The sequence below is a fragment of the Lonchura striata genome, chromosome 3, assembly GCF_046129695.1.
Source record: "Lonchura striata isolate bLonStr1 chromosome 3, bLonStr1.mat, whole genome shotgun sequence".
NCBI classification, from domain to species: Eukaryota; Metazoa; Chordata; class Aves; order Passeriformes; family Estrildidae; genus Lonchura; species Lonchura striata.
Genome location: NC_134605.1, coordinates 18259138 through 18281709, shown reverse-complemented (window position 1 = coordinate 18281709; position 22572 = coordinate 18259138). Strand labels below are relative to the sequence as shown.

At 47.8% G+C, this 22572-nt stretch overlaps 2 protein-coding genes across 3 annotated transcripts in view; one reads left to right on the top strand and one right to left on the bottom strand.

The window, feature by feature from the left end:
- The first annotated feature begins 11106 nt into the window (after positions 1-11106).
- On the top strand, positions 11107-13759 carry LOC110473961 (carbohydrate sulfotransferase 8-like). Its single transcript, XM_021536988.2, has 2 exons — positions 11107-11315; positions 12752-13759. The coding sequence occupies exons 1-2, from the start codon at positions 11216-11218 to the stop codon at positions 13564-13566; spliced, it is 915 nt and encodes a 304-aa protein (XP_021392663.2). The 5' UTR covers positions 11107-11215; the 3' UTR covers positions 13567-13759.
- A 3484-nt stretch (positions 13760-17243) lies between these two features.
- The window catches only part of XDH (xanthine dehydrogenase), a 57352-nt gene continuing 52023 nt past the window's right edge, over positions 17244-22572 (bottom strand). For both annotated transcript variants that reach the window (XM_021537016.2, XM_021537015.2), the window contains exons 33-37: positions 21785-21899; positions 21109-21174; positions 19372-19560; positions 18767-18934; positions 17244-18018 (exon numbers count right to left, since the gene is read on the bottom strand). In XM_021537016.2, coding sequence (XP_021392691.2) covers positions 17968-18018; positions 18767-18934; positions 19372-19560; positions 21109-21174; positions 21785-21899 — 589 coding nt within the window. In that variant the 3' untranslated portion in view covers positions 17244-17967. The remainder of the gene's footprint in view (positions 18019-18766; positions 18935-19371; positions 19561-21108; positions 21175-21784; positions 21900-22572) is intronic.

The following is a 22572-nucleotide window of genomic DNA, read 5'->3' as shown; positions in this document are numbered from 1 at the left end:
CAACTGTCCAGGCCAGCCACAAACAGGAGCAGTGGTGAATGCTGCAACTTTACCTTCTCCAAAAACAAAAAAGCCATCTTATAAAAATGACCACAGCTGAGACAAGCCAGGCAGCTCCCTCTAGCCCTAGATACTCCAGAGTATCCAAAATCATCACTAAAAACTTCCTCTTCATTCATCCTCCTTCTTCTTCCCCAGTTTTCCTACCTGTTCTCCAGGGACCATGCCTCCTAAACAGCCTGGCTCTCAGCAGCAACCCAACACCACCATGCTCTATCCACTCTTTCAAACCTTCTTGTAATTTCACTCATTAGGCAGAGACCAGTTCAGGTGAAAGAAATTCTGCTCTCAAATTCCTTTGCACCTGACAAGCCAACACCCTGCTAAAGCACCTGCAGCTGTCTGTCTAACTCGGGCTGCTCTGCTCAGTATTTACTGGGATTTGCTTTCCTGGTGTAGGTTGAAGATTCCCTCAAATACTTAGTCCAAGCAAACAACCTTTTACAATATATTTTGTAGCCAAAGGTTTAGAATGAACCTTTGTTGCAGAAAAAAAAGTAGACAAGAGGTAGGTTGAACACACACACACATATACACACACACACACACACACACACACACAAAAGGTCAGTGTGGTCAGCCAAGAGGTCTGCACCTCATGATGCATTTTACCCAGTGACTTTTCTGGATCCAGTTTAATTCTCTTTAGAAGCCAAGCAAAAAGCCTTTTAGTTCGAGGTCTAACACAGGAATCTCTGAAAGAGCTGCCTTACAGAAATGCTGTCCAAGTGCCATCAGGGCCACCACCTTCACAGTCCCTGTGGGATTTGTCTCAGTGCCACCCTGTGCCACAGCTGGTGAAGCTGGTGCAGCCCAGAGGAAAGCCCTGAGTGTGGCTTCAGCTAGCAAAGGCCAGAGATGTCGAAGAACAAAAGCGTGGCTACAAATGGGCTGCATTTGTTATACAAATCACAGTGGTAATGAGAACACACAGCCACAGTGCTATTTTTGGCAGTCACTCTTCAGTGTTGGACTGCAGGAAAGGAAGAGATTTGGGGATTGTGGCTTAGGGTTTGTTTCATTACTACAGATCCCAGAGAACTTTGTAAAGCAATGCTCAAATCCAGACCAGATGTGCTCCCTGTGGGGGAGCAGACCCAAAACTGAAAACTTGGTCAAGACAGACCCTCATGGTGCATCAGTACATCTTGTGGTACCACCTGGATGCAGAAATTTTGGTCAGAGAAAGGCCTAGGCTGGGCATAGGGTAGTGAAGCTTACAGTCAGAAACTGAAGGTTTGGCTCAGAAATGTTAAGGAACCACATGAAGAGGCAAAGGAACCTCTTCCTCCTTGCCCAGGGCACAGGCCTTGGCAACAGCACTGATCCAAGGTGAGTGATTCATTTAAGCCCCACTCATAGAGCTCACTAAGAGGAGAAAAGCCCCACAGAAGAGCAGATCCACTGAGAGCAGACAGGGTCCTGCTGGATCCTGGAGCAGGAATCCTTCTTGTTCACCATCAGATTCTCAATCCAGGGAGCAGCAGGAGCCAGCCATCAGAGGAGAAGCTCTAGGTTTAATTTTAGCCTGCACCCACAGAGCATATATTTCCCTTTTATTTTTATTCTGAACTTCATGTAAAAATAGGATTTCCTGCTGCCCGATAAGGGATTCCTGTTTTTGCGGCAGGTCTGCCTTCTTGGGAAGCCGGTGCCTAGGGGGTTATGGATGGGTGCTTCAAAGCACAGCAGCAGCCCAGCTGAGGGGGTAGCTTGGATAACATTCAGTCTTTACATTGTTCCTGCTCGCCTTCAGGGAAAAAAATAAAGCAGCTGTGCCCCCCTCCTTCGATGAATCACCACCAAGTTTAGCATTCCAGAACTCTGTTTTGGAAAATCTCTATTTGCCTGCATATTTTTAGTAGGGGGGGGTTTGGGTTTGCATCCTTCCCAGGTAGATTTTTGTCAGTTTGCCGGGCTCCGGGAAGGCGTATCCTGCTTTGTGAGCTTGGTCATCAACCGGGAGATAAATATAAGCACAGAACAGTCATTCCTCCCACCCTTCCCACTCCCCCATGACACAGCTCCCACATTCCCCAGCACACCCACGCTCCCCAACAGCCCCTGGAGCTGCAGGGAGGAGCAGCACATGTGGACCTGCCTCAAGGGGCTGCTCCCCACCTGTACCGCAGCAGATGGGAACGTGGTGATGTCAGGACAGGCTGTTTGGAGCCCCAGTGCCAGGAACTGCCAGTCTCCTGTAGTGCAAAGGCATCACTCTTCTCAGCTGTGTCTGCCCTGGGAGGATACTCACACACCAAAAACTTATTCCAAAGCCACCAGGTCACTAGGAAAGCAAGAGCACTGTCACGGGCTCTGCTGCCCACCGGTTCTTATTTTCTCCTTGCTGCTTTTCTCTGTGACCAGGGAAAAAGTCCTCAAGTGCTAAAAGGAGATGTGCCAAGAGGAACATGGAAAGGAATTCATGCATTTGCCTGGTGCTGAGCAGAAATTTCCCTCAACCCCCAGCAAGCCATTCCTGTTGGCAAGCGAGCAAAAGGGAGTGAGAGTTTTCCTTGCAAAGAAGAAAAGTGCATGTTTTTTTCCTTTTAAGAATAAATCTTGATTCTCTCAGTAGGGCAGTAGATGTCAAAAATGTGGCAGTCAGGACTGAAAGCAGCTCTGGCTGCAGCCCATCCCCAAGACACCCTTTAAGGTTGCAGGGAGCTGTCAGAGAGGCACAGGCCGGAGAGGCTTCCCTCCTCCTCTCATGGGTTTGGATCCAATGGGGGCTGTTCCCAGGGGACCTCACCATGTGAAAAGATTCAGAAAATCAGTCTGGGCAAGGACAGCCCAGTAAAGAAATATCCCTTTAGGTCAGCCTGAGAAATAGCATTGCTGCTATTGCCCAGGGCAAGGGGCAAGAGCTGTCTGTCATGTGTTCTGCAACCATGAGAAGCTTCATGCTGACTCCTCCATGAAACAGGGAAAGTGCACCCACAGGTCTGACCCACACATGGGCATCTCAGCCCAGCTCTCAGGCTCACTGCCATGGAGCTGCAGCACTTCAGCGTGCACACAGGCCTTAGATAGCTTTCTAAAAATGATTTGTCCTGGTACAAAAGTTGAAATATTTGACTTTTATAAGACCAAGGGAATGGAAATATTGAAGTACCAGAGAACCACTACAGCATCACTTTTATTAATCAATGGAAAAGGGAAATGTAAGCTTTCTAACAAGGCATTAAGAGCTGTTTCTCTTCTGACAGCCTGTGAATATCCAGCCTGGCACCCCACAACACCGTGATCAGAGGTAGCACTGAGTCTGCCAGGGATGGAGCTCTCTGAATTTATACCAGGGGTATTTATAGAGGCAGCTGGCACTGGCAGCTCTCTGGGGACACCAGCATGGTCTTCTGCAAAGGGGCTGCTGGAGATGCAGTAAGAGAGTGGGAATGTGCTGGAGCAACACCAAACCACCAGCCAAGACTCCAAAAAAAGCCTCAGAGCCAGGTCTCAGGGGCATTTCAGTGCTCTGCTCCAGTTAAACCCCATGGGCTGGGGCATCACTCCCACACTGATCCCAGCACTCAGCAGCTGGTGGAAGTATTGTTGAATCATCTATGTTGAAAAAGACCTCTAAGATCATCAAGTCCAACAATTAATTTGCCCCTGCCAAGGCCACCACTAAGCCATGTCCCTAAGGGTCCCATCCACATGGCATAGATTGTACAGAACCTTATCACCTCTTCCCTGCCGGCTTGCCCTCCCTCAGAGGCTGAAGCAAGCAGTGGGTGCCTGCCTGAGGGGTGTTTTACCCAAGGGAGACACCCCTCCATCATTCATCTTTATCTCCTTCTTCATCTCCATCAGGAGAATGAGCTGAGGATGCTCAACCTGGGTGCAGCAACTAGCTGGGGTTAGAAGCTCCCAAAGGTAAAACCTGCTGGCAGGTCTTAGGTAAGAGTTAGCAACAGTGCATCTGAAATCTGTTTCCAAAGACCTCCCAAAATGTAATTTGTTCCCACACATTGCATTCACAGGAAATAGGTGTAGGTGAAGATGAAGGCTCATAGAGTCAGAAGACTGCTGGGGTGAAAGAGGTGTTCACCCCTCCTGGCTCTTTCCTTCAGGCACAGAGGTCTCTGGTTCTCCATTTCATGGCTTTCCTGGCCTGTCAGCCCAGGGTTTCATTGCCTGCTTTTGAATTCAGCACTCGGGGCAGGTGGAGCACCAGAGCATGACTTTTAACAGCTGCTGCATTTTAAGCCCTGGACAAGGAAGCAGAGCTGAAATCCTTTGGGCTTTTTCAGACCAGAACTGCCTCGACTCCCAGATCTGCTGCTTCTTTAATTGTGGCCATGTGTGAAATGATGGCGATTTCCTCATTTGCAATTTTTTTCTTCTTGAGTGGTTTTTCAGTGTTACCAGGCCTTTTCATTCATTTACATCATGTTTTTATTCTGCAGAAATGCGGTGCTGCAGGTGACAAGAAGCTGCTTCTTTTGTCTCCAGCCTGTTTGGAAATATTTAAATCAAATGAACCTCAGCATACATGGGGAGAACAATCATCAGAGAGGAGAGGCTGGGGACTGGTTACTTCCTCAGAATGAAAATAAATGCAGAAATGCCCAATTTACAGACAGGCAAGATTTACTGGAGGAAAAGGAGGCAAGTTTTGGCTGCATTTACCAACTTCGAATGAAGGAGGAAAGCAACTTCCCCTCTTCTTCCAAAAGCTCTGGGGGAAAAAAACAATAGGAAGAGAAGTTTCTCTTTTCTTCACTTTTAGGTAAAGAATAGCCCTGAGGAAATGAAAAAAAAAATATCTAACCAATTTTGACATCAAGAAAGGGGGCGTTGGACCCAGCTGGAGTTACAGACTGCAGTGAAGCTGTGAGTTCCTGGCACTTTCTCACAGCACCTGCACAGGGTGAGGCCAGCAGAGCCATCCCAGGAGCTGCCAAGCCTCTGTGAGCCAAGAAAATTCCTCTTCCCTGACTTGGCCTGGCCTGTTGCATGACCGTAGTGCCTCGAGTTCACTTGTTCTTCCCACTGCCTGACCTCTCCCTATGGGACAAGCAGGTGGTGCTTTCTGCAAGTGAGTGATTTAACAAATTAGGAAAAAAAAAAGAGAAAACTCCTTTGGGGTAGTTTTTGGAACCTTCATGTTGTGACTTGCCATGATGGACTGCTTAGCTCCTGTGAAAACACCTCAGGCATGCCTGAGGTTTGCAGGAGAGGGTTGTAATAGAGGAGATAAGGGCAGAGCATCCCTCAGCTCCATGCAGCTGGACAATGGCAAAAAGCCCCAAAATCCATAAGACCTGACCTCAGGACAAGGGGGACGCTGTGTGTGGTGTACCCCAAATGAATCCTGTGCTCATTTGTGCTCAGACAAGGCTCGTGTTGAGGCAGGGGGCTCTGCCAGTCCCAGGATGGGGCTGCACACTGATCCTCACTGGCTCTGTCCAGGAGTTGCTGTCAATCCTGTTTGCAGCTAAATGCCATTCACTGCAGGAAGGTGTGAGAGAGCCAGAACAGGCAGGGGGACACAGGCACGACCAGTTGGGTGTCCCTGGGGGGGTCAGGCACCTGATGTCCTGGTTAGGGGTGGTGGAAGCTGAGCAGAGCCAGCCCAAAGCCCTGCAGCCAGACCTCCATGCCTTGTGTCTTTCCCCCATGCAGTGTCATGCTAGCAGGGGCTGAGCTTCTGGGAAAAACACAGGAAAGCAGAATTTCAGTTTGTGGTTCACATGCCACAGACTCCAAAAACAACTTGTTGGATGGGAAGTCTGATGAGGCTACCTGCCAGTGTCCACAGCCCCACATCCCAGTGGGAGAGAAGGAGGCAGCAATGTGGGGCTAGCACTGGGGACCAAGCTCTGCCCATCCTGTGCATCTGGCCCCAAACTAATGCCACCAACAGAGAAAAACCAGGCATTTGTGCCCTTGCCATGCTCTCCCCATCTGGACCACAGTGCCAATGCCATCCCACACATCCCAGCAGTGGCATAAAGAGGCTTCTGGCAGCCACACCAGGAGTACATTTGTCCCACACCATCTCTCCCCAGGAGAAGTAGTAGATGTGTCATTTTCCTTTCACAGGACACGAGCAGCCTTATCCAAATATAAACAATCTGGGTGTATTTGCTGGCTTATTGTCTGTAGAAAAAAGTAAAACAAACAGACCTTAAATCCTTTTCCCCCTGCCACTTCTGGTCTGGAGTCAGGGCTGTAGGCTCCAGAGTTCCCGAAAACATCGCTCATCAGAAATAGCATCCTACTAAACCAGGTGTGGAGGTGGCCCCAGAGAGCCATGCCACCACCTCCTCCTCCACAAGCCACTGAAAAACCAGTCAAGAGATCTCTGAATATTTAAAGAGTTGCTGTATGAATAATGGAAACAACCAGCAACCAAGAAAACGTGATAGCCTGCAGTGTCATGGGGCAGCACTCCCTTGGGAGGGGCCAGGAACAGTGGGCAGATGTCTGGGTGCACTCTCAGACAAGTTCAGCTTTCAGCAGCATCAGCAAGAGCCAGTCCCCAGGTCAAAAGCTGCCTGAGAACCCATTCCCCCATGGGTGAAAGCTTTCCTCACCTGATCAGGCAGCAGCACAAAAAAATGAGACACAAAAAGGGGAAAATACTACTGTAAACCAAGCAAAAGTGCTTCTCTCTTCAAAAAACCAGGGCAGGCATGGGGTGTGAAGCCTGGGGAAACCATTTTGCAGTGAGAGAGTTGTGGCTCAGGAAAAGAGGACCCATGGGAGACACAACTCCAAATCCCAAGAGATCCCCTCTTCCTTTGCCCATCTCCTCCCAGCCCACGCCTGCCCTTCCCATCAGGGACTGCAGCAGGAGATCAAAGTCTGGTTCCAGTGAGTGATGACAACAGAGGTTTTCTTCCCACCATCATGTTTTTCACCATCAGCAGCTCTTTTTCAGGAGATTTTGAGATGTTTCAGACCCCAGTCTCCTCTGTGCTGCCCCCAGCAATGCTGCTGTGGCCACCCAAGTAAAAACTCTCCCACCTCTGTGAAGCTGGGGGCCAAGCAAAGGCTTTGTCCCCATGTTGGCGGGGTGGACAAGTGGCTCCTGAGGGCTTTTTCAGGATCCCTCTCTTACTCAGGTCCCAAAGGGAAGAACAGTCCAAAGAGCAGAGCTCTTTGCATGAAATAAAATTCACATTAAAAAACAAATGAGAAAGAAAAGCTAAAGGACTAGATTTTCCAAATTACCACACATGCATGGGCACTGTCTGGTTTGTCTGGGAGCACTTTGGGGTTTTCCCATGCAGTGCTGCAGAGAGAGGAAGGCCAGGAGGAGCTTGGGACACAAAATAAGGCTGAGATCTGCCTGGAGAAACAGATGGTAGTGGTAAAAGAAACTGTGCTGTTCAGGTGGCACCACAAAGCTCCATGAGGAGATGCTGGGATGGAGGCAATGGCTGCTAGTCCCATGTCAGGTGATGGGATGGAGGCAATGGGATGGATGGCTACTGGTCTCATGTCAGGTGATGGGATGGAAGCAATGGGATGGATGGCTGCTGGTCTCATGTCAGGTGATGGGATGGAAGCAATGGGATGGATGGCTGCTAGTCTCATGGCAGGTGATGGGATGGATGTCATGGCCACTAGTCCCATGAACATTCTTCCCCTGCATACATAGATCCAGACACAGGCTATTTTTTCCCATGGGATTCCTATCTGCTACTGCAGAGAGATAATGGCTGAAAAACCCATATTTTTTTAAATGTTGAGTCTCATTGAGTCCCTTGGTTCTCCCTTTCAGGGAAATGCCATTATCCTTAATAAAGCAGGGAGAGAAGGCTCCTCTGGATGGGTACATGGCAGAGGCTGCATGGCTGCCTCATCCTCTCCCCACCACTGTTAGGTGCTCTGGTTGATGTGGGCCTGGCTGAGACAATGCAAAGTTTGACAGCTTATGGAGTAATTAAGCAAAGCCTCTCAATGTAGCATCACTAATTAGACAAATCCTACCTAAATTACCAGTAGTTCATGGCACTCTGTAAAATCCTTGTGTAATAGCCTTAGAAAACAATGACACTCAGCTGGCATTCGGCCACACAGCTCGATGGCAATTGCAAAGCACTTCGGATGTTCATGAGCCTTAAAACAAAAAAGAAATCTAAAATGTACATTTCCCCCAATGACTCTGCTCTGGGGTGTATTAAAAGCAGCACCTTGACTCAGCCTGCCACATAAACATCCTGCTGCCCCTGGACAGCCTGATGCTGTCTTCCTCCCAGGATGAGAAGCTGAATAAGAAGTGACAATCACAGCTCCTGCCTGCAGGAAAACAGGAAGTGCCAGAGTTGTACAACCACTCCAAACATTGTCCTACCTGCTCCACTCCTTGGGTGCAATGGGAACTTGCTTTCCCTTCCTTTCCGCATTGCATAACTATTTCTGGTCCAGTGCTGCTCAGTCCCAGGATGCTGCTGTGTGGGACAGTCCCTGGGGCCATTGGCTTCTCCCTGTCCAATGCCCAAAGCCAGCCTGGTCTCCCTGTCCAATGCACAAGGACAAATGTCCCCTTTCCAAATCCACTGCTAACAGCGGCAGAGCTGAATGCAAGCACTGGAGGAGACAGAGATGGACTCAGTGTGCTGGGCAGATTGGCTCACCCGCATCTGGCAGGAGCTACAGTGAAGAAAATCCCAAATCCCACCAGGAAGCAGCTGAGCTGGCCCAATTTGGAAATGACCGTAAGACTGAAGGAGCTGCTGCTTACACACAGGCTCCAGCTCATGAACTGAAGTGCTAAACCTCATCTCTGAGAGTAAGATAGCCCTGTGGGTGGGTGATGGAGTGTGTGCCCCACCCTCAAAGCAAGCTGGGCAGCCAAGGTTCTCCACAGGCACAGAGAGGAGCTCTGGGAACCCAGAGATATGATGGAAAAGAGGCCACTTGCCACTGAACTCCCAGTTTATTCACAAATACCCACTCCCACCCCTGACTTTTTGGGTTGATTTCAAGGAATCCTCATCCACTCAGTGCAATGTATTCCCAGCCAGAAGCCTGGCAGCCCTGCTCTCAGGACCATCCTTCCCAAAGACCAGAGACTTTCCACATTACATGATGCTTTGGGAGAAGGGAACTCTGTTCTTCCTCCAACTGCTCCCACATTTCTGCTGAGCAAATTTGGGCCTAAATTTGCTTGCAAAACACAGATGTCATATGCAAGTTTCCAAACAAGAAGAGGGATAAGAAGGTTTCCTCTGTGCTCTTCCTTTCCTCACAATGTAAAAACATCCCTTGCCAAACGAGGCAGTGTTTGCCATCATTTCGCAAAGTTCACATTCCCACAAGGCAGGCGTGAGGAGGAACAAGGGGGGGACCCTCACATCAGTGCCCATGGGTCATGGTCACACAACACAATACTTTGCAAAATTTGGAAGTGGGAGGAATGCGGGAAGGCTGAAGAGGAGGATGTTTGTTAACCTATATCTCCAAAGGGTTTGCGTCCTCTGAGGAGAAAAAGGGAGCCCAATGTTATTCAAGATACTGGTGGGAAAAAATCTGGAAATCCTTATTCAGGCAATCCTACTACTGGTGTAAAGAAAAAGAAATTGCTTTTTCTCACATTCATGGCATTGAGGGTTTTCCTAAATTACGGGAAGCTTCATGTGAACTCCCCAACTAATTCCCTTGTGCAATTGCATTAAATAGTAGGATATGAATGCATTTCCACACCTGACTCAGCATCTGTGCCCAAAAAAGGCTGCTGGCTCCCTACAAGCATATAGCAGGAAGCTTTTCAGTTCAAGAACTGCAGTCTCAACCTTGCTGGCTGTTGCTAAGTGGTGAATGGAAGGCAAATAGGAGAAGCTCAGCAGTGAGTTTCTGTAAGTGTCTACAGACACTCAATAAAACTTCTCAGCATTAAAAAAAAAAAAAAAAAATCCCAAGGAACAATAAAAAAAAATTAAATAGCCATTTAAATGGCAGATACAAGTTACAAGGAGAAATTAAACCCTGATGTAACTTGTGAAGTTCAATTTCCTTGCAATGCAAAGCAAAGGGGGTTTTCCACTATTTCCTTCTGCCCCTTAGAGAATGTCCCTTTGCTTTCACTTCATGATTGTAAAATAAAAATCAGCTGCATTTCTCCCTGCCCGTTACAGCTGCGTTTCGGCTCGCTGGGGTTGTGGCTGGGACAGTCCCTGCTTAATCGTATAAGCAAATTATGGCCATTCACACCATCACCGAACATTCCCAGCTCTGGCTGTACCGGGATTCTCCCAGATTTGGGGGACAGGTTGCAGGGACACCTGCAGCAGTGTCTGCCCACAAGACCTAGAGGAAACATCTCCTCCTCGCTGTAGAAAGGCTTTTAAAAGGCACAAACCTGCGAAGTCGATCCGCTCAGCCGCAGTGGGGCAGGGCGGGCACAGCCCGCGCCCCGCGCCTCCCCCAGCGGCGGGCGGGCCGGGCCGGGCCGGGCGGGGCCGGGCTGGGCTGGGCTTCCTCGGGCTCAGAGCACCCTCTGCTGGGAAGCCACGCTGGTCCGGAGGCGAGTAAATCCGCCCGTGGCACAGCCCTCAAGGACGCCTGACGGGGGCTTTCCATCCCACGGGGTTGCTTGGAGGAAGGAAGCAGCAGCGCGTCTGTCTGCCTGCATGGCAGCTCACCCCTTTTTTTGTGTCATGAGGCCACTGCATTGCTCGGTGTAAACAGCAGAAGGACACAAAAAGCAGTTCAGCACTTCCAGACCTGCCACGACGCTGGCTGTGGCCTGCCACCTCCCCTGCCACCGCTGGTAGCTAAAAAGACGCCCCAGCACCACCGAGGCAGGAGCCGTGGCCCAGCCCTTGCCTCCTCAGCGCCATTCCCAGTCCTAATCCCGGCTGCTCCACGGCTCCCGAGTATTCCTCCCTCCCTCGGGGTCGAAAGCGGCAGAGTAGGGAGCGTCAGGGGCCCGGGACATCTTTGCCTGCAGGGAAGCGGGGACGCAGGGCCTGTCCCTCACAGCGCTGTCAGCTGGCATGGCACAGACCGAATAAAAAGGCAGATTCTGCCCCCAAATCCCACGCGGTGGAGGCGGGCGGGCGGCACCTGCTGTGCCTCAGGCCGCTTCCCTGCTGCCCAAACAGTACTTTAACCCAGCTCCGGCTGGGTGTGTTTGAACAAACAGGAGCTCCCCAGCTCCCGTCCCTCAGCAGCGCCCGGCACCCAGCACACCCCAGAAATGCGCTTCCTTCCCCGCCTCGGCCTCTCGGCCGCCCTGGCCGCCGCCGCCCTCCTCAGCTGGCGGCTGCTGCTGCCGGGCCCGGCCCGCGGCCGCGCAGGTAAGGCCCGGCCCCGCGGCGCTGCGGCAGGGCGGCCGCGGGCCGGGAGCTGCCCTGCGGCTTCTGACAGAGCGCCCGGCTGGGCAAGTGCCGACGGCACGGACAACGCCCTTGGTGCTTGTGGAGAAAGCCCTTGCTGTGGGGGCCAGCAGCTTTGTGTTCTTAGTGGGGTCATTGATTTCAGGTGTGGTGGGGAAAACGGGTGTCAAGCTGCTGGAGGGAGCTACCAAAACTTTTGTGAGGGAAACTTTTGTTGTTTTGTTGTGAAATGCTGTCGGGAACGCAAGAGGGAGCAGGGGCATTGGTGATTATTGCTTTTCTTGCCTAAAAAATGCATCCTTCCTTCCAGTTCTCATCGCTCCAGGGCAAAGTCGTCACTATATGTTACAGACATTGTCATTCTGGGACTGAGTGAGTCTAAGAGCAGCTCGGGATAGCTTCAGGCACCACTGTGTTTCTTCCTGTGTTCCTGATGTCCTTTGCCTAATTTTAACTGTGCTTCTCTGCTTTTCACTGTGCTGCTCTGTACAAGAGCCTCCCCAAATATTTAACTTCCTGAGGACATAGAACAAACCATCAGTCTCCCCAGGGCTGCCAGATGCCTGCACTGACCAGATGAGGCAGATGTGCTGCTGCTAAAGAAAATAAACCAACAAGGCAGGCATTAATCTTCTACATTCAAACCCACTCTGGCCTTTTCACATCAAAAATAAGAAGACAAAAAAAAAGCAAAGCTGAAATTTGAGAAATTAAACTCACTCTCATAGAGTCTTTGTATTTGCTTTTGCCTTTTATATTTGCTTTGTTGTCATCTCACTTATCTTTGCTTTTTATTTGCTTTTGCCTTTTTATCTGCAAGAGAAAAAATTTACATATGGGAGTGATGCAAGAAATGATGTCATTTGGGTCCCTAAATCACCTGAGCCATTAAGAATAATCCCTTACAAACATATACTTGGTAGCTGATGTTAACCTATTAACAGATGCAAAAGGGTTTGCAGAACATCATGTATTTGTAGCTACAAACCAAATTACTACTGTCTGGTCTCTCAAAATATTTTTGATTCTTTGGTAAACTCACCTCTGTGATGTTCAGCTGCAAGCAAGGAGTTAAAAGCAAAAATTATGATTTAGCAGAGAACTGGACCTGTGGAATAAATCTCGTTTAGATCAGTTCTCAGGCATGGTGATTTGGAGAAAGGGGTGTCTGGGTGTCCATAATCTCACATGTTCATGGGGACAGAAACCCATTTCCCAGCAAAGCCAAGTTCTTTGCTAGATAGGGCTGGCCTCCTCTCTCCCATCCATTTTGTCCACGCTGAATCCCTTCCACAGTGAATAACTGCAGACGAGCCTGCAACAGCACTGTGTGCCTGTGGTCTGACTCGGGGCACTGTGTTCTTTCCTTACCCCCATCTCCAAATGCTGTTTCCCAGGTGACCTGGCCCCCAAGGCAGAGGATGGCTTCACTTTGACACTGGACACCTTTCTTCACGTCCAGCAGCTCAGGAAGAGGAGACTGAGAGCTTTCTGCAGCCAAGCAGGCAAAGTCAGCACACTGCCAAGCAACCGGGAAATGAGAGCCTCCCTGCTCCCGAGTCTCAGGGTGAACACCAAGCTGGACCTCCTCTACTGCCAAGTGCCATCAGCAGGGGTGGAGGAATGGCATCAGCTTTTGGAGAAGCTAGAGGAGGAAAATGTGACACTGCCAGTGCTGCTCCCCTACCACCGGCTGCACACTAAGGAGACACGGCTGAGCGAGTTCAACCAGACGGAGATAAAGGCCATGCTGGGGTCTTACACCAAGGTGCTGTTTGTCAGGGACCCCTTCCACAGGCTGATCGCCACATTCCTGCAAGGCATGGGCATCAGCCCGTCCTTCAGCAGCTTCATCCAGGAAGTGCTAGACAGTGGGATGCACAACAGCAGCGTGGCTTGGAAACCACTGGTCAGCCTGTGCCGGCCCTGCCTCATCCAGTATGACTACGTGGTGATGTTTGGCTTCCTCAGGCAGGAGCTGGGCCACCTGCTGCGCCGGGCTGGGCTGCCTGTGGGCAGCCTCCTCCCTGAGCTCACCGACAGCCAGGTGCAGTGGACCTACAGGTGGTTGTCAGAGCAGATGTTCAGCGAGCTGTCTGCCCAGCAGAAGAAGCAGCTGTCTCATTTCTACCGCTGGGACCTTGCTGCTTTCCCATTTTCTAACAGTTTCCTGTCAGACCATCCCAGCACCGTGGAGACCTGGCAGAAATAACCCGTACAGAGGAAGTGTTTCAGGGAGCATTAATCCATAGGCAAGTGCTTCAAGATACTGACAGGCCTTTGTTTCCCAGCTGCTTGCAGTGAGGTTTTCCATGACACAGTCCAAAAGACCCATCAGAGAGCTGAGACACACCACTTCCAGGGACACGGCATCAACGTGGTTGAATCGTGCTTAAACACAAGAGCAGGCACTAGGAAAGCTCGTGGCACTGGACTTGGAAAACTGCACAAGCTGAACTGTGATGGGATAAGCCCAGCAGTTTGGGGTACGGTGGGTTGGACCTGCTGCAAACCTCTGTAGCATCACACATGCCCACGCTGACATTTCCTTTTCTGGGTTCCATGTTGGGCCAAGAGGCTTGGCAATGGCTTCTTCCTGACAAATCTTCCCACTCAGATACAAGAAGTGCTCCCAGAGGAGCATGTCACCTGGAGGCTGAGATGTGACACAGGGTGGCACACCCTGCTGGGGAGCCACTGGCAGGGTTCTCAAACTTTTCATGCTCAGGGAGGGGTCAAGCCCAACCCATCATTTGGTCTTTTCTGTTCTGTGTGAACTGTTCCTGTTTTACAGCCTCATCTCCTCTGTGTGTGGGCTGAAGTCGGCCTTGGGGTTGGGACCCAATGCTTGCTCCATTCACAGGTTTTGGGTTTGGCTCCCCTCCTTCCAGGGCTGACTCCAGTGGGCCAAGGCCAGCATTCAGCTTGGTGCACCAGCCCTGAGACAAGGAAGTGTCAGTGTGAACCAGGTACCAGCCACAGCACCAAACAGACTGCCTCCCACCTTGTGTCCGCAACTGGTGGCTAGAAGTGTCAGAATGCATCACTGTGCTGCTATGGAAAACAGGATGTGGCTACTACAGGCTCCTGCTGGCAGAGAAGCATGAGGACTGACTCCGCTTTCTTTTGGACTTGGCTGCCAGCATGGCCAGACAGAGGCCCAATCTCTCCAGCTGGCTCACAGCTTCATCCAGCTGGGCAGCCCAGAGCAATCACCCGCCCTTTCCCTGCCTTGGTCACTGAGCTGATCTGACTCACAGCCCATGGGAAGGGTCCATCTTTGTCAAACAAACACCAAGGATGAGTTGTCTAGATTTCAAATCCTGCCAGACTCTGACCGTAGCATACTTGTTTCCAGAGTATTTAGCAGCTTTATTTTGCAATGTTGTGACATTCACAGAGAATTCCACTTACATTCATGGTACCGTTTTGACAGCTCTCATTAAAGAATGTTAGTGAAAATTGTTGATTAGACCTGACCTAAAGCAATTACTAAAATCTTGGCCTCCCTCTCTCACAGAAGGCCATGCAATTAATAGCATTAAAACATCAGATCAGCTAGGCTCCTTTCATACTCCCACACACTCTCCAGCTGCAGTAATTACTATTTAAATGCCATTACTGTGCGCAGTACTTGACAGTCTAGCAAGATGGCATAGTTCCTCTTCTGAGGAGAGACTTCTGGAAGGAGAAAAGCAGCAAATTTCCCATTATATGCCATCAAATTAAGAATCTTGCATCCATGCTCTATTTCACTGGAAAGTACTAGAAAAGGAACATTTTTCTCTTCATGAGTAGCTTTCCCTCCAGTGACAGCAAGCTGAGACCCCACAAAGTGAGATGTAGTGTGAAGAAATGGGACACAGCACCTGGCAGGGCACAGTGTTGTGCACTCCGGGCAGGAGAGCTGTTCCCTCCCCCACAGCTTTGTAGTGGAGAGCACACCTCAGGCCAGGGATCGTCTCCTCCTGCCAGCCCTCCGCAGTGGGTCCCTCAGTCCTTTCCTAAGGTGCTGGGCACTTAGTTCCACAGGAAAGCAACGTATGAAATGTTCAAACATTGAGAGGTGACGAAAACCTCAGCTTCATGTTCTTAGAGTCCCACAGCACAGACAGGTAGCACAGTGATCTTTCTTTAAATTCCTATTAGCCTCCAAGCTTCCCTTTTCCCTACACCCTCACAATCAGTTGCTGTCATTATTTAGCAACCCTGATTTTATAGCACTGCTGTCCCCAGGTGTTTGATTTAATTTACATTCAATTCCAGGGCACGCCAAAAGGAAAGTGTTTGCTTTCTGCATCAGCTGTGTAAGGGTATCGGGAGGGCCTCAGGCTGGGCTGGGCATGAGGGCCAGGGCTGCTGCCTGGGAAAGAGTGGCTCACTGATACTGCAGCAAAAGTGGCTCCACAGGTTTGCTCTGACCATTGCATGCACAAAGAACTTGGCAAATGCACTTCCAATTGACTCACAAAGCAAATAGCAAAACAGACTTGATACATCTAATTTTAAAAAATTTAATCTGACCAGGTAGTCACTGTGATTGTGTGAGACACTCGCAAACCCATCCTGAAATGATGAAAACTCCAAAACCTGGGAGAGAAAGAGCACTTATTCATCCTGCTGGTGACATCCCAACATCTCCCAGGACCATCAGTTAGCAGCAGGTCTATCATGAACATTGGCAACTTTCCCCTGGGATGACACTGGGAGCTCCTGGGTATCCCACCCTGCTTGTGTGTCCATGCTCTGCTTTAACACACATTACCTTTGCATTTCTTCTCATCCTGGTCTGAACGAGCATGTCCAGCAATCCCACAAGGTGGAATTCACAGAAACAGCTGATACCAATCTACCTTACAGACTTAGTGTTTTGCATCTCTCCCTGGACACCCAAGAATGTGGACACACAGGCTCCAATAGCTGCATAATTCATGTTCTTGCACATGAATTATCATGTTTTCTTCTCTAAGAGGATTTTTACATATTGCCAACTTTCAGGAGAAAACAAAAATGTGTTCTTGCTCAGTACCTCAGAGTTTAAGAAGTACCAGTTATTATATTTCAATTAATAACAATTACACAGCAAGCCCAACAGGCACAAAATACTTCCAGCAACTCACATATACAAATTCCCTTCTTCTAGATGGTAGATCCATAATATTTCGAGGTGAGAAATAAATCTACACTTTTCCAAGCAATATACCCTGGAGTGCTTAAAAAAATATTTCACACTGAGCATACATTGTCCAGTCCTAAGATGAAGGCAAATTTTAAGAGGTTTGTACGTAAGCAAAATTTTATATTAAGAGTTACATCCTCTTGCACCATACTTTTTTGATGGCCCTGGGAGTGCAAAAAGAGAAAAGGGACATTTTTGTAAAGCAGTAGGCCAGAAAAACAGATAAAACTTTGCAGATGATAAGCAGGCACAGTATGTAGCTGAAACCATCTAGAGATAACATGGTGCACCAGTGTTGAATCTGACAGTGACTGATCCCAATCTGTCAGGAGGGATGCCCTGCACTAAATCCAATATGAAAAACATATTCAATCCAGATGATACCAGGTCATCACATAGCCAGCACATTTTTCCGACAAGCGCTCCCTGTAGCAAAATGTATCACATTCAGCAAAACTAAGAATTCTCTTGAAAAGAAGACAAGGGCATGACAGAAAGGGATTGACCCTAGAGGGCACCCAGAGCCAGCTAATCCCCAGCTGTGCCCAACCTTCTCATACCCCTTGCTTAGGCTGGTATAAATTACCTCGGGAACATTGATGAGCAAATTTCTGTTACTCCAAGGTCTCTGATGTCCTTTCCTATTTAAAGGATGGGGAGAGATGTGGGGGTGTGGGATGGGAAAAGTCTGTGTCAAACAAAGTAGCATCTTGCTTGAAGTACTCTTGGTATATTTAGTTTTTATCTTTAATCAGAGAAGACAAGGTAGCACTTGAACTAAAATCTCATTAAAGCCCAGGTGCAGACAAAGCAACAGTCACTGAACTTTCAGGTAAATCAGTTATTGGTCACATTTTAGCCCTTGCCTCTGAAACACTTTTGTTACACAGGTAAGACCATCTTCATTAGCCAACACCAAAAGTCCTGCTCATTTCCCCCTAGAATATAGCTGGCTTTGTGTGCAAAGGGGACACAGCAGGGTCCTCAGCACCTTACACTTTCCTCCATCTCAGCTAGAGGACTCTATGTCTGGGATTAACACACTCGAGTCCTTCTTGGCACAGCATCACAAGGTGATATATCTTTTCCCCATAGCAGGAAAAAGAAGAAACAAACACCTTGCTATTTCACATTAGCTGGTAAGAAGCATCCTTGCAGCAATTTTATATTAAATCTGTAAGATTTTTCAATTACACTTGGATAGCATCACCTTCAATTTACTCTTCATTTGAATTTACATCACAGCTATAATCTGGCAGCAATTGTCTCTCATAGAGAAAACAGTGATTGGACAATTAAATGTGAAAGCTCCATGAATCAGTGGGTGAGCCACATGAACACAGGCTGGTTTTTTTCTCCATTATGGTCCTACTGCCTTGTGGTTCCTCTGGTGTAAGATCAGTTCCAGCAGAGTTTGCTCCTCAAACTTTCCTCCTACACACGCACACACCATGGCTTAAAGGTGCCTGGCTCAGCAGAAGGGCACTATAAAGAGAAAAAAATATTTGAATTAGCAACAAATGAGGGTCCTGTCCAGTGTTCAGCATGTCCCACCACGCTGCCTTTCAGGTGGGGGACTTGGTACGTGTGAAGATAGGAGCTCCTGTCCCAGTTTTTCCAAAGACAGAGATGTCTGTCTCATGGCACTTCTGTTAGAGACCTGATGGCTGACTACTACAGAGCCCTGTGACAACACTATGACAGCAGCCCAAGAGAAGCAGTGACAGGGATAACTCCTGCACTCCTTCAGATCAAGTCCACAGCTCTAGGGAGACTCCTGTGGCCGTAACATTCAGAAGAAGGGAGTATTTGAAGGAACAATTTTCTCTCTCTCCCCTGCTGAGGGATACCACTAAACCACACCATGGCCCTCATCATATGGGATGATTCTGAGAGATGATAGTCAGGAGCATCAGGACAAGCAGTCAGTGCCTTTGTTCCACACCCAACACCTGGAGAATGGAATGGACTGAACTTCAGAGATGCTGTTACAGCAGCCCTTCCTGCAGTGGGAGCCCTAGCAGTGCTGGGCTGTGGATTTGGCTCTCAGCTGGCATGTCAGCTGGATGGCATGTCAAATGAAGGATAACACCCAAAACAAAACCCATCTATTGGAGCAGGGACACAGCCTCCCTATCCTGCCCTAATCCCAGCCCCAGGCCCCCATGACTTCCAGGCCCACTCCCCTATGGGTAGGCTGGCCAGGGAGCAGACTGAGACCAGAGACTCTTACCATTTTGGTGAAGATGTCCACACAAGCATTGCGGATCCTCTCTGGGGTGGCAGGGCTGTCCAGCCTGAACGCCTCTGTCAGGCCAGAGTCCTTCCTCGCTGAGTAGATGGCATCTTTAATGGCATAAAACACTGAGGCAGACAGGAACAGAGGTGGCTCTCCCACAGCCTAGACAGAGCACAAGCAAGAGTGAGGCTTTGCCTTCCAGATGGGAACCTCATTCAACCAGATGTGCTCAGTGAGGAAACATGATGCTAAAACAGCCTCCAGTGTGCCAGGTGTGATCAGAGGAAAGACTGCGCTAAATCAACCTTCAGTCCATTTAAAGAAGAAACAGGAAGAAAACACAAGCTTTGTCACACAGCAAAGCCACTTCAGTTCTGTCTAATGGACAATCATGGCAGCAATGTGCAGGTACTTCAGTTCTTCCTAACTAGAAAGGATAATATACGCATTTCTGATAAGAAACAGAAAAACATCCTGACCTCAGAGCAACCACAGCATGATGAGGTGAACTGTTCAGACACACAGGATCATAACTTTATCCCACTCAGATTCACAGTGTCACGAGGCAGTAAAGAGGCCCACAGACCCCACAGGCGTACCTTGGATGAGTAAACTGCCTTGCTATTGGGGCAGTCACGGAGAAGGGACACGTTGAATTCTGCAGGGATGTCTCCAAATGCTGGGATTTTGTACATGCCAGGCCCTCGAGTGTACAAGTTCCCTTCAGGAGAGTAACGCAGCTCCTCCATGGTGAAGAGCCCAATGCCCTGGACAAAGGCTCCTTCTATCTACAAACACATCCAAACAAGGTTACAGTCTCTCTGTTGTTCTTCCCTGCACAAGGTCAAACAGTGACAACATCCACCAGGGTTTTCAACCCTCTCCACCTGACTCAGATCCTGCTTGTTATCTCTAAACCCTTGTCCTTTCTGCTGGGTACAATCTTTGCACAATTCCTGTGTTCTCACATAAATGTGGCTGCATTTCCTGGCAGCTGAAGCAATTTACAAATACATGCAAACAGATTTTCTGTAAACACAGAACAGGAGTTTTCTGATGAAGCAACAGAAACAAAAAATCAATGATAAAATATTGATTTCTTCCCAGGCAGGTGAACATTGATTGAGTTGAACTTGCTGATATATCAAAGGACTAGTAGACTAAAAGGACTGAAAATGAAACATCTGAAGACAAACTATTTTATACTTTCTATTTCAGTATAAATGCTTTCCTAAGTGCTGTGCATTATCAGGTCAGCAGCACAGGCACCTGCAAAAACACTCCCATATCCATTTAAGTACTAAAAAACTTTACATATTTTTTCTACTGTAAATTTTAGGAGAAAAAAAGATTATGAGAGGAGAATGTGCTTGAACAACCCTGCACAAAGCAGCTCTGCTCTCTGTGCCCCTGAGGTATCTGACAGCCAGAGCAGTCACAAGCATTCATTGCCCCATATCTGTGTACTTGTATTCCTGCAGTCATGCCACATCCTTTCTCTACTGTGCCCCCACATCCTCTGCAGCAATTCATGGAAGGACACAGGAACTGAAGGCCCCTTTGACATGCTCCATTTAGCCCATCTCTCAACTCTCAAACCTAAAGTGACACACCTCAAAGACAGAAAATCCTTTTCTCCCCTTGGACACTTAAAAAATCTCTTTCAGAAAAAACATCACTTTCAAGGAAATTTCATTTTAGCTACAGCAGAGCTTTGCAACTCATTCTCTCCTGTCATCCCAAATTCTGCAGCAGTTCCACTGGAGTTACACCATGTCGACATCTAGAGTTAGCCAGCGAGCTAATTCTAAGATGGCTAGATAAGCATACAGCTAACAATTCATCTCTTGGGTCTGTCAAAAAACCCTGGTTTATTACCCTTATCTGCTAAGAGATATTGTTATTATTACTGCACAAAATTTTGAAGTAATCTTGTGCCTGCCCAAGGACTTTGCAAGATAAGTGACTGGTCCAGCTTCCTATTGAGAATTCTACAGAGCAGGAGCTGGAAGACAGAATCTGGCACCCTAACTCTTTAATCAGGAGAATTTTCACTAAATTAAATAAACTTAATATTGGCAGATAGGAATATAAATATCAGGCGTGGGATTTAGCCTGAAAAACCTCAATGGGATGGTAACTGAACAATATCCTGCAGTCTTATTATCCAAGTCAAAATTCCCCAAACCCTAACAGAATATTTCCCCATGTAAGTCTGTGTCAAATTAAAAGCATGTGTTTACAAAGGCACAGCCTGGAGAGGGATAATAAATTGAAAAGCCTGAGAGCAGTGTGATTGCCTTAACATGATGGAAGTAGCAACACTTTTCACTTACCTGCCCTATATCTATGGCTGGGTTTAGACTGGTACCCACATCCATAACAATGTCTGTGCGAATGTTCTAAAAAACAGGAATAAAGGGTAAATCAGCACAGATCTCTGGAACTGGTCCATGATTGGAAGAATGAGGAAGAGTATCCAAACACTATCCCACATAATCTTATAACTCAGCTGAACTTCTCATACTGACTTTTAATCTGAGTTCACTCCAAAAGTAATTCAAAGGAACTCACTGCATTTTTCCCCAGAGGTCCAGTGGACCCAGTTAATATTAGTTCTAAGTTGCTGGTATCAGTGGTCTGTAGCTCAGAATAACCAACTAGGACAGATGCTGATTTAATTTTTTCTTCTTTTTATTTTCCTTCTTTCTTTCTTTCCAAAAGTCCTCAGTATTATTTTTAATGATTAACTCAATCCGAGGATGTTTCTGTACTTTTGTGCCAACACAGTGCTGCTATCTCTTACTCAAGCAAATCCAATAACTTCTGCAATCATTCATTAAGCTCCAAATCCCTGCGGGGTAGATAATTATTGTTTTTTTACAGTTTACGGATCGCTGCACTGTGGAACAGAGGGGTTAAGAAATTTGCTGAAGGTCCCACCAGACCAATGATAGAGCCAGGAATGGGCTAACACCCAGTATTTGTTCTGTTTCACTGCTGACCCCTCACCTTGTGGTCACCTGTCAGGCAATCTATCTCAACCTCAGAGCAGGCAACTCCATAACTGAAGTAAGAGAATGGTTTCCCTTCATTCTTTTCAAAGTTGTAGCCAACTTCAGGAATTCTTGATACAAAGAGAAACAAAACCACATTAAACTCCATGAAAAAAAACCCAAATACAACTACATTGCTACTTATCAAAACTCTTATTCACTTTTGTTTCATTCCTTCTGTCAAGCTCATGCAGAAATTAAAAGTGTAAACAACTATAAAGAGAAATCTGCTAAATCTACCTTGTATTTCAAAACCTGATTGAATCTATCAAAATGTTTAAGCCATCATTATTGGCTCATAAATTACAGGGCTCGTGGTGACTATTATCTACCAATTCAGCAGAAAATCCTTTGGCTTTAGAGTGGAACTGAACATTTCTTTAAGGCCATTAAACTTCAGAACATAGTCAAGCTGAAGCAGAAACTCTATTAAGCTTAGAACTGATTTTAAGCACAGTTCATGGCAAATTTTGTGTCTGACTGCTTATACTTTATCTGAAAACTGGTTTATTAAAATGCTGACAAGTCACTTGGTTAGAAAAAATACATTTCAGGGATGCAAAAGAAACTAACACATAGTGTATTTTAGCCCTAAATAGGTTTTTCTAAACACTATGACTATTTATTAATGTCAACCCCTCTGCCTTAAAGATGATGGATCTCTGCTGTCCTCCAGCAGTAAAGCTGACTAAGAGAAGTGCCTCATTTCACAACTACACAGGGTCCAGCAAGAGTCTGAAGTGG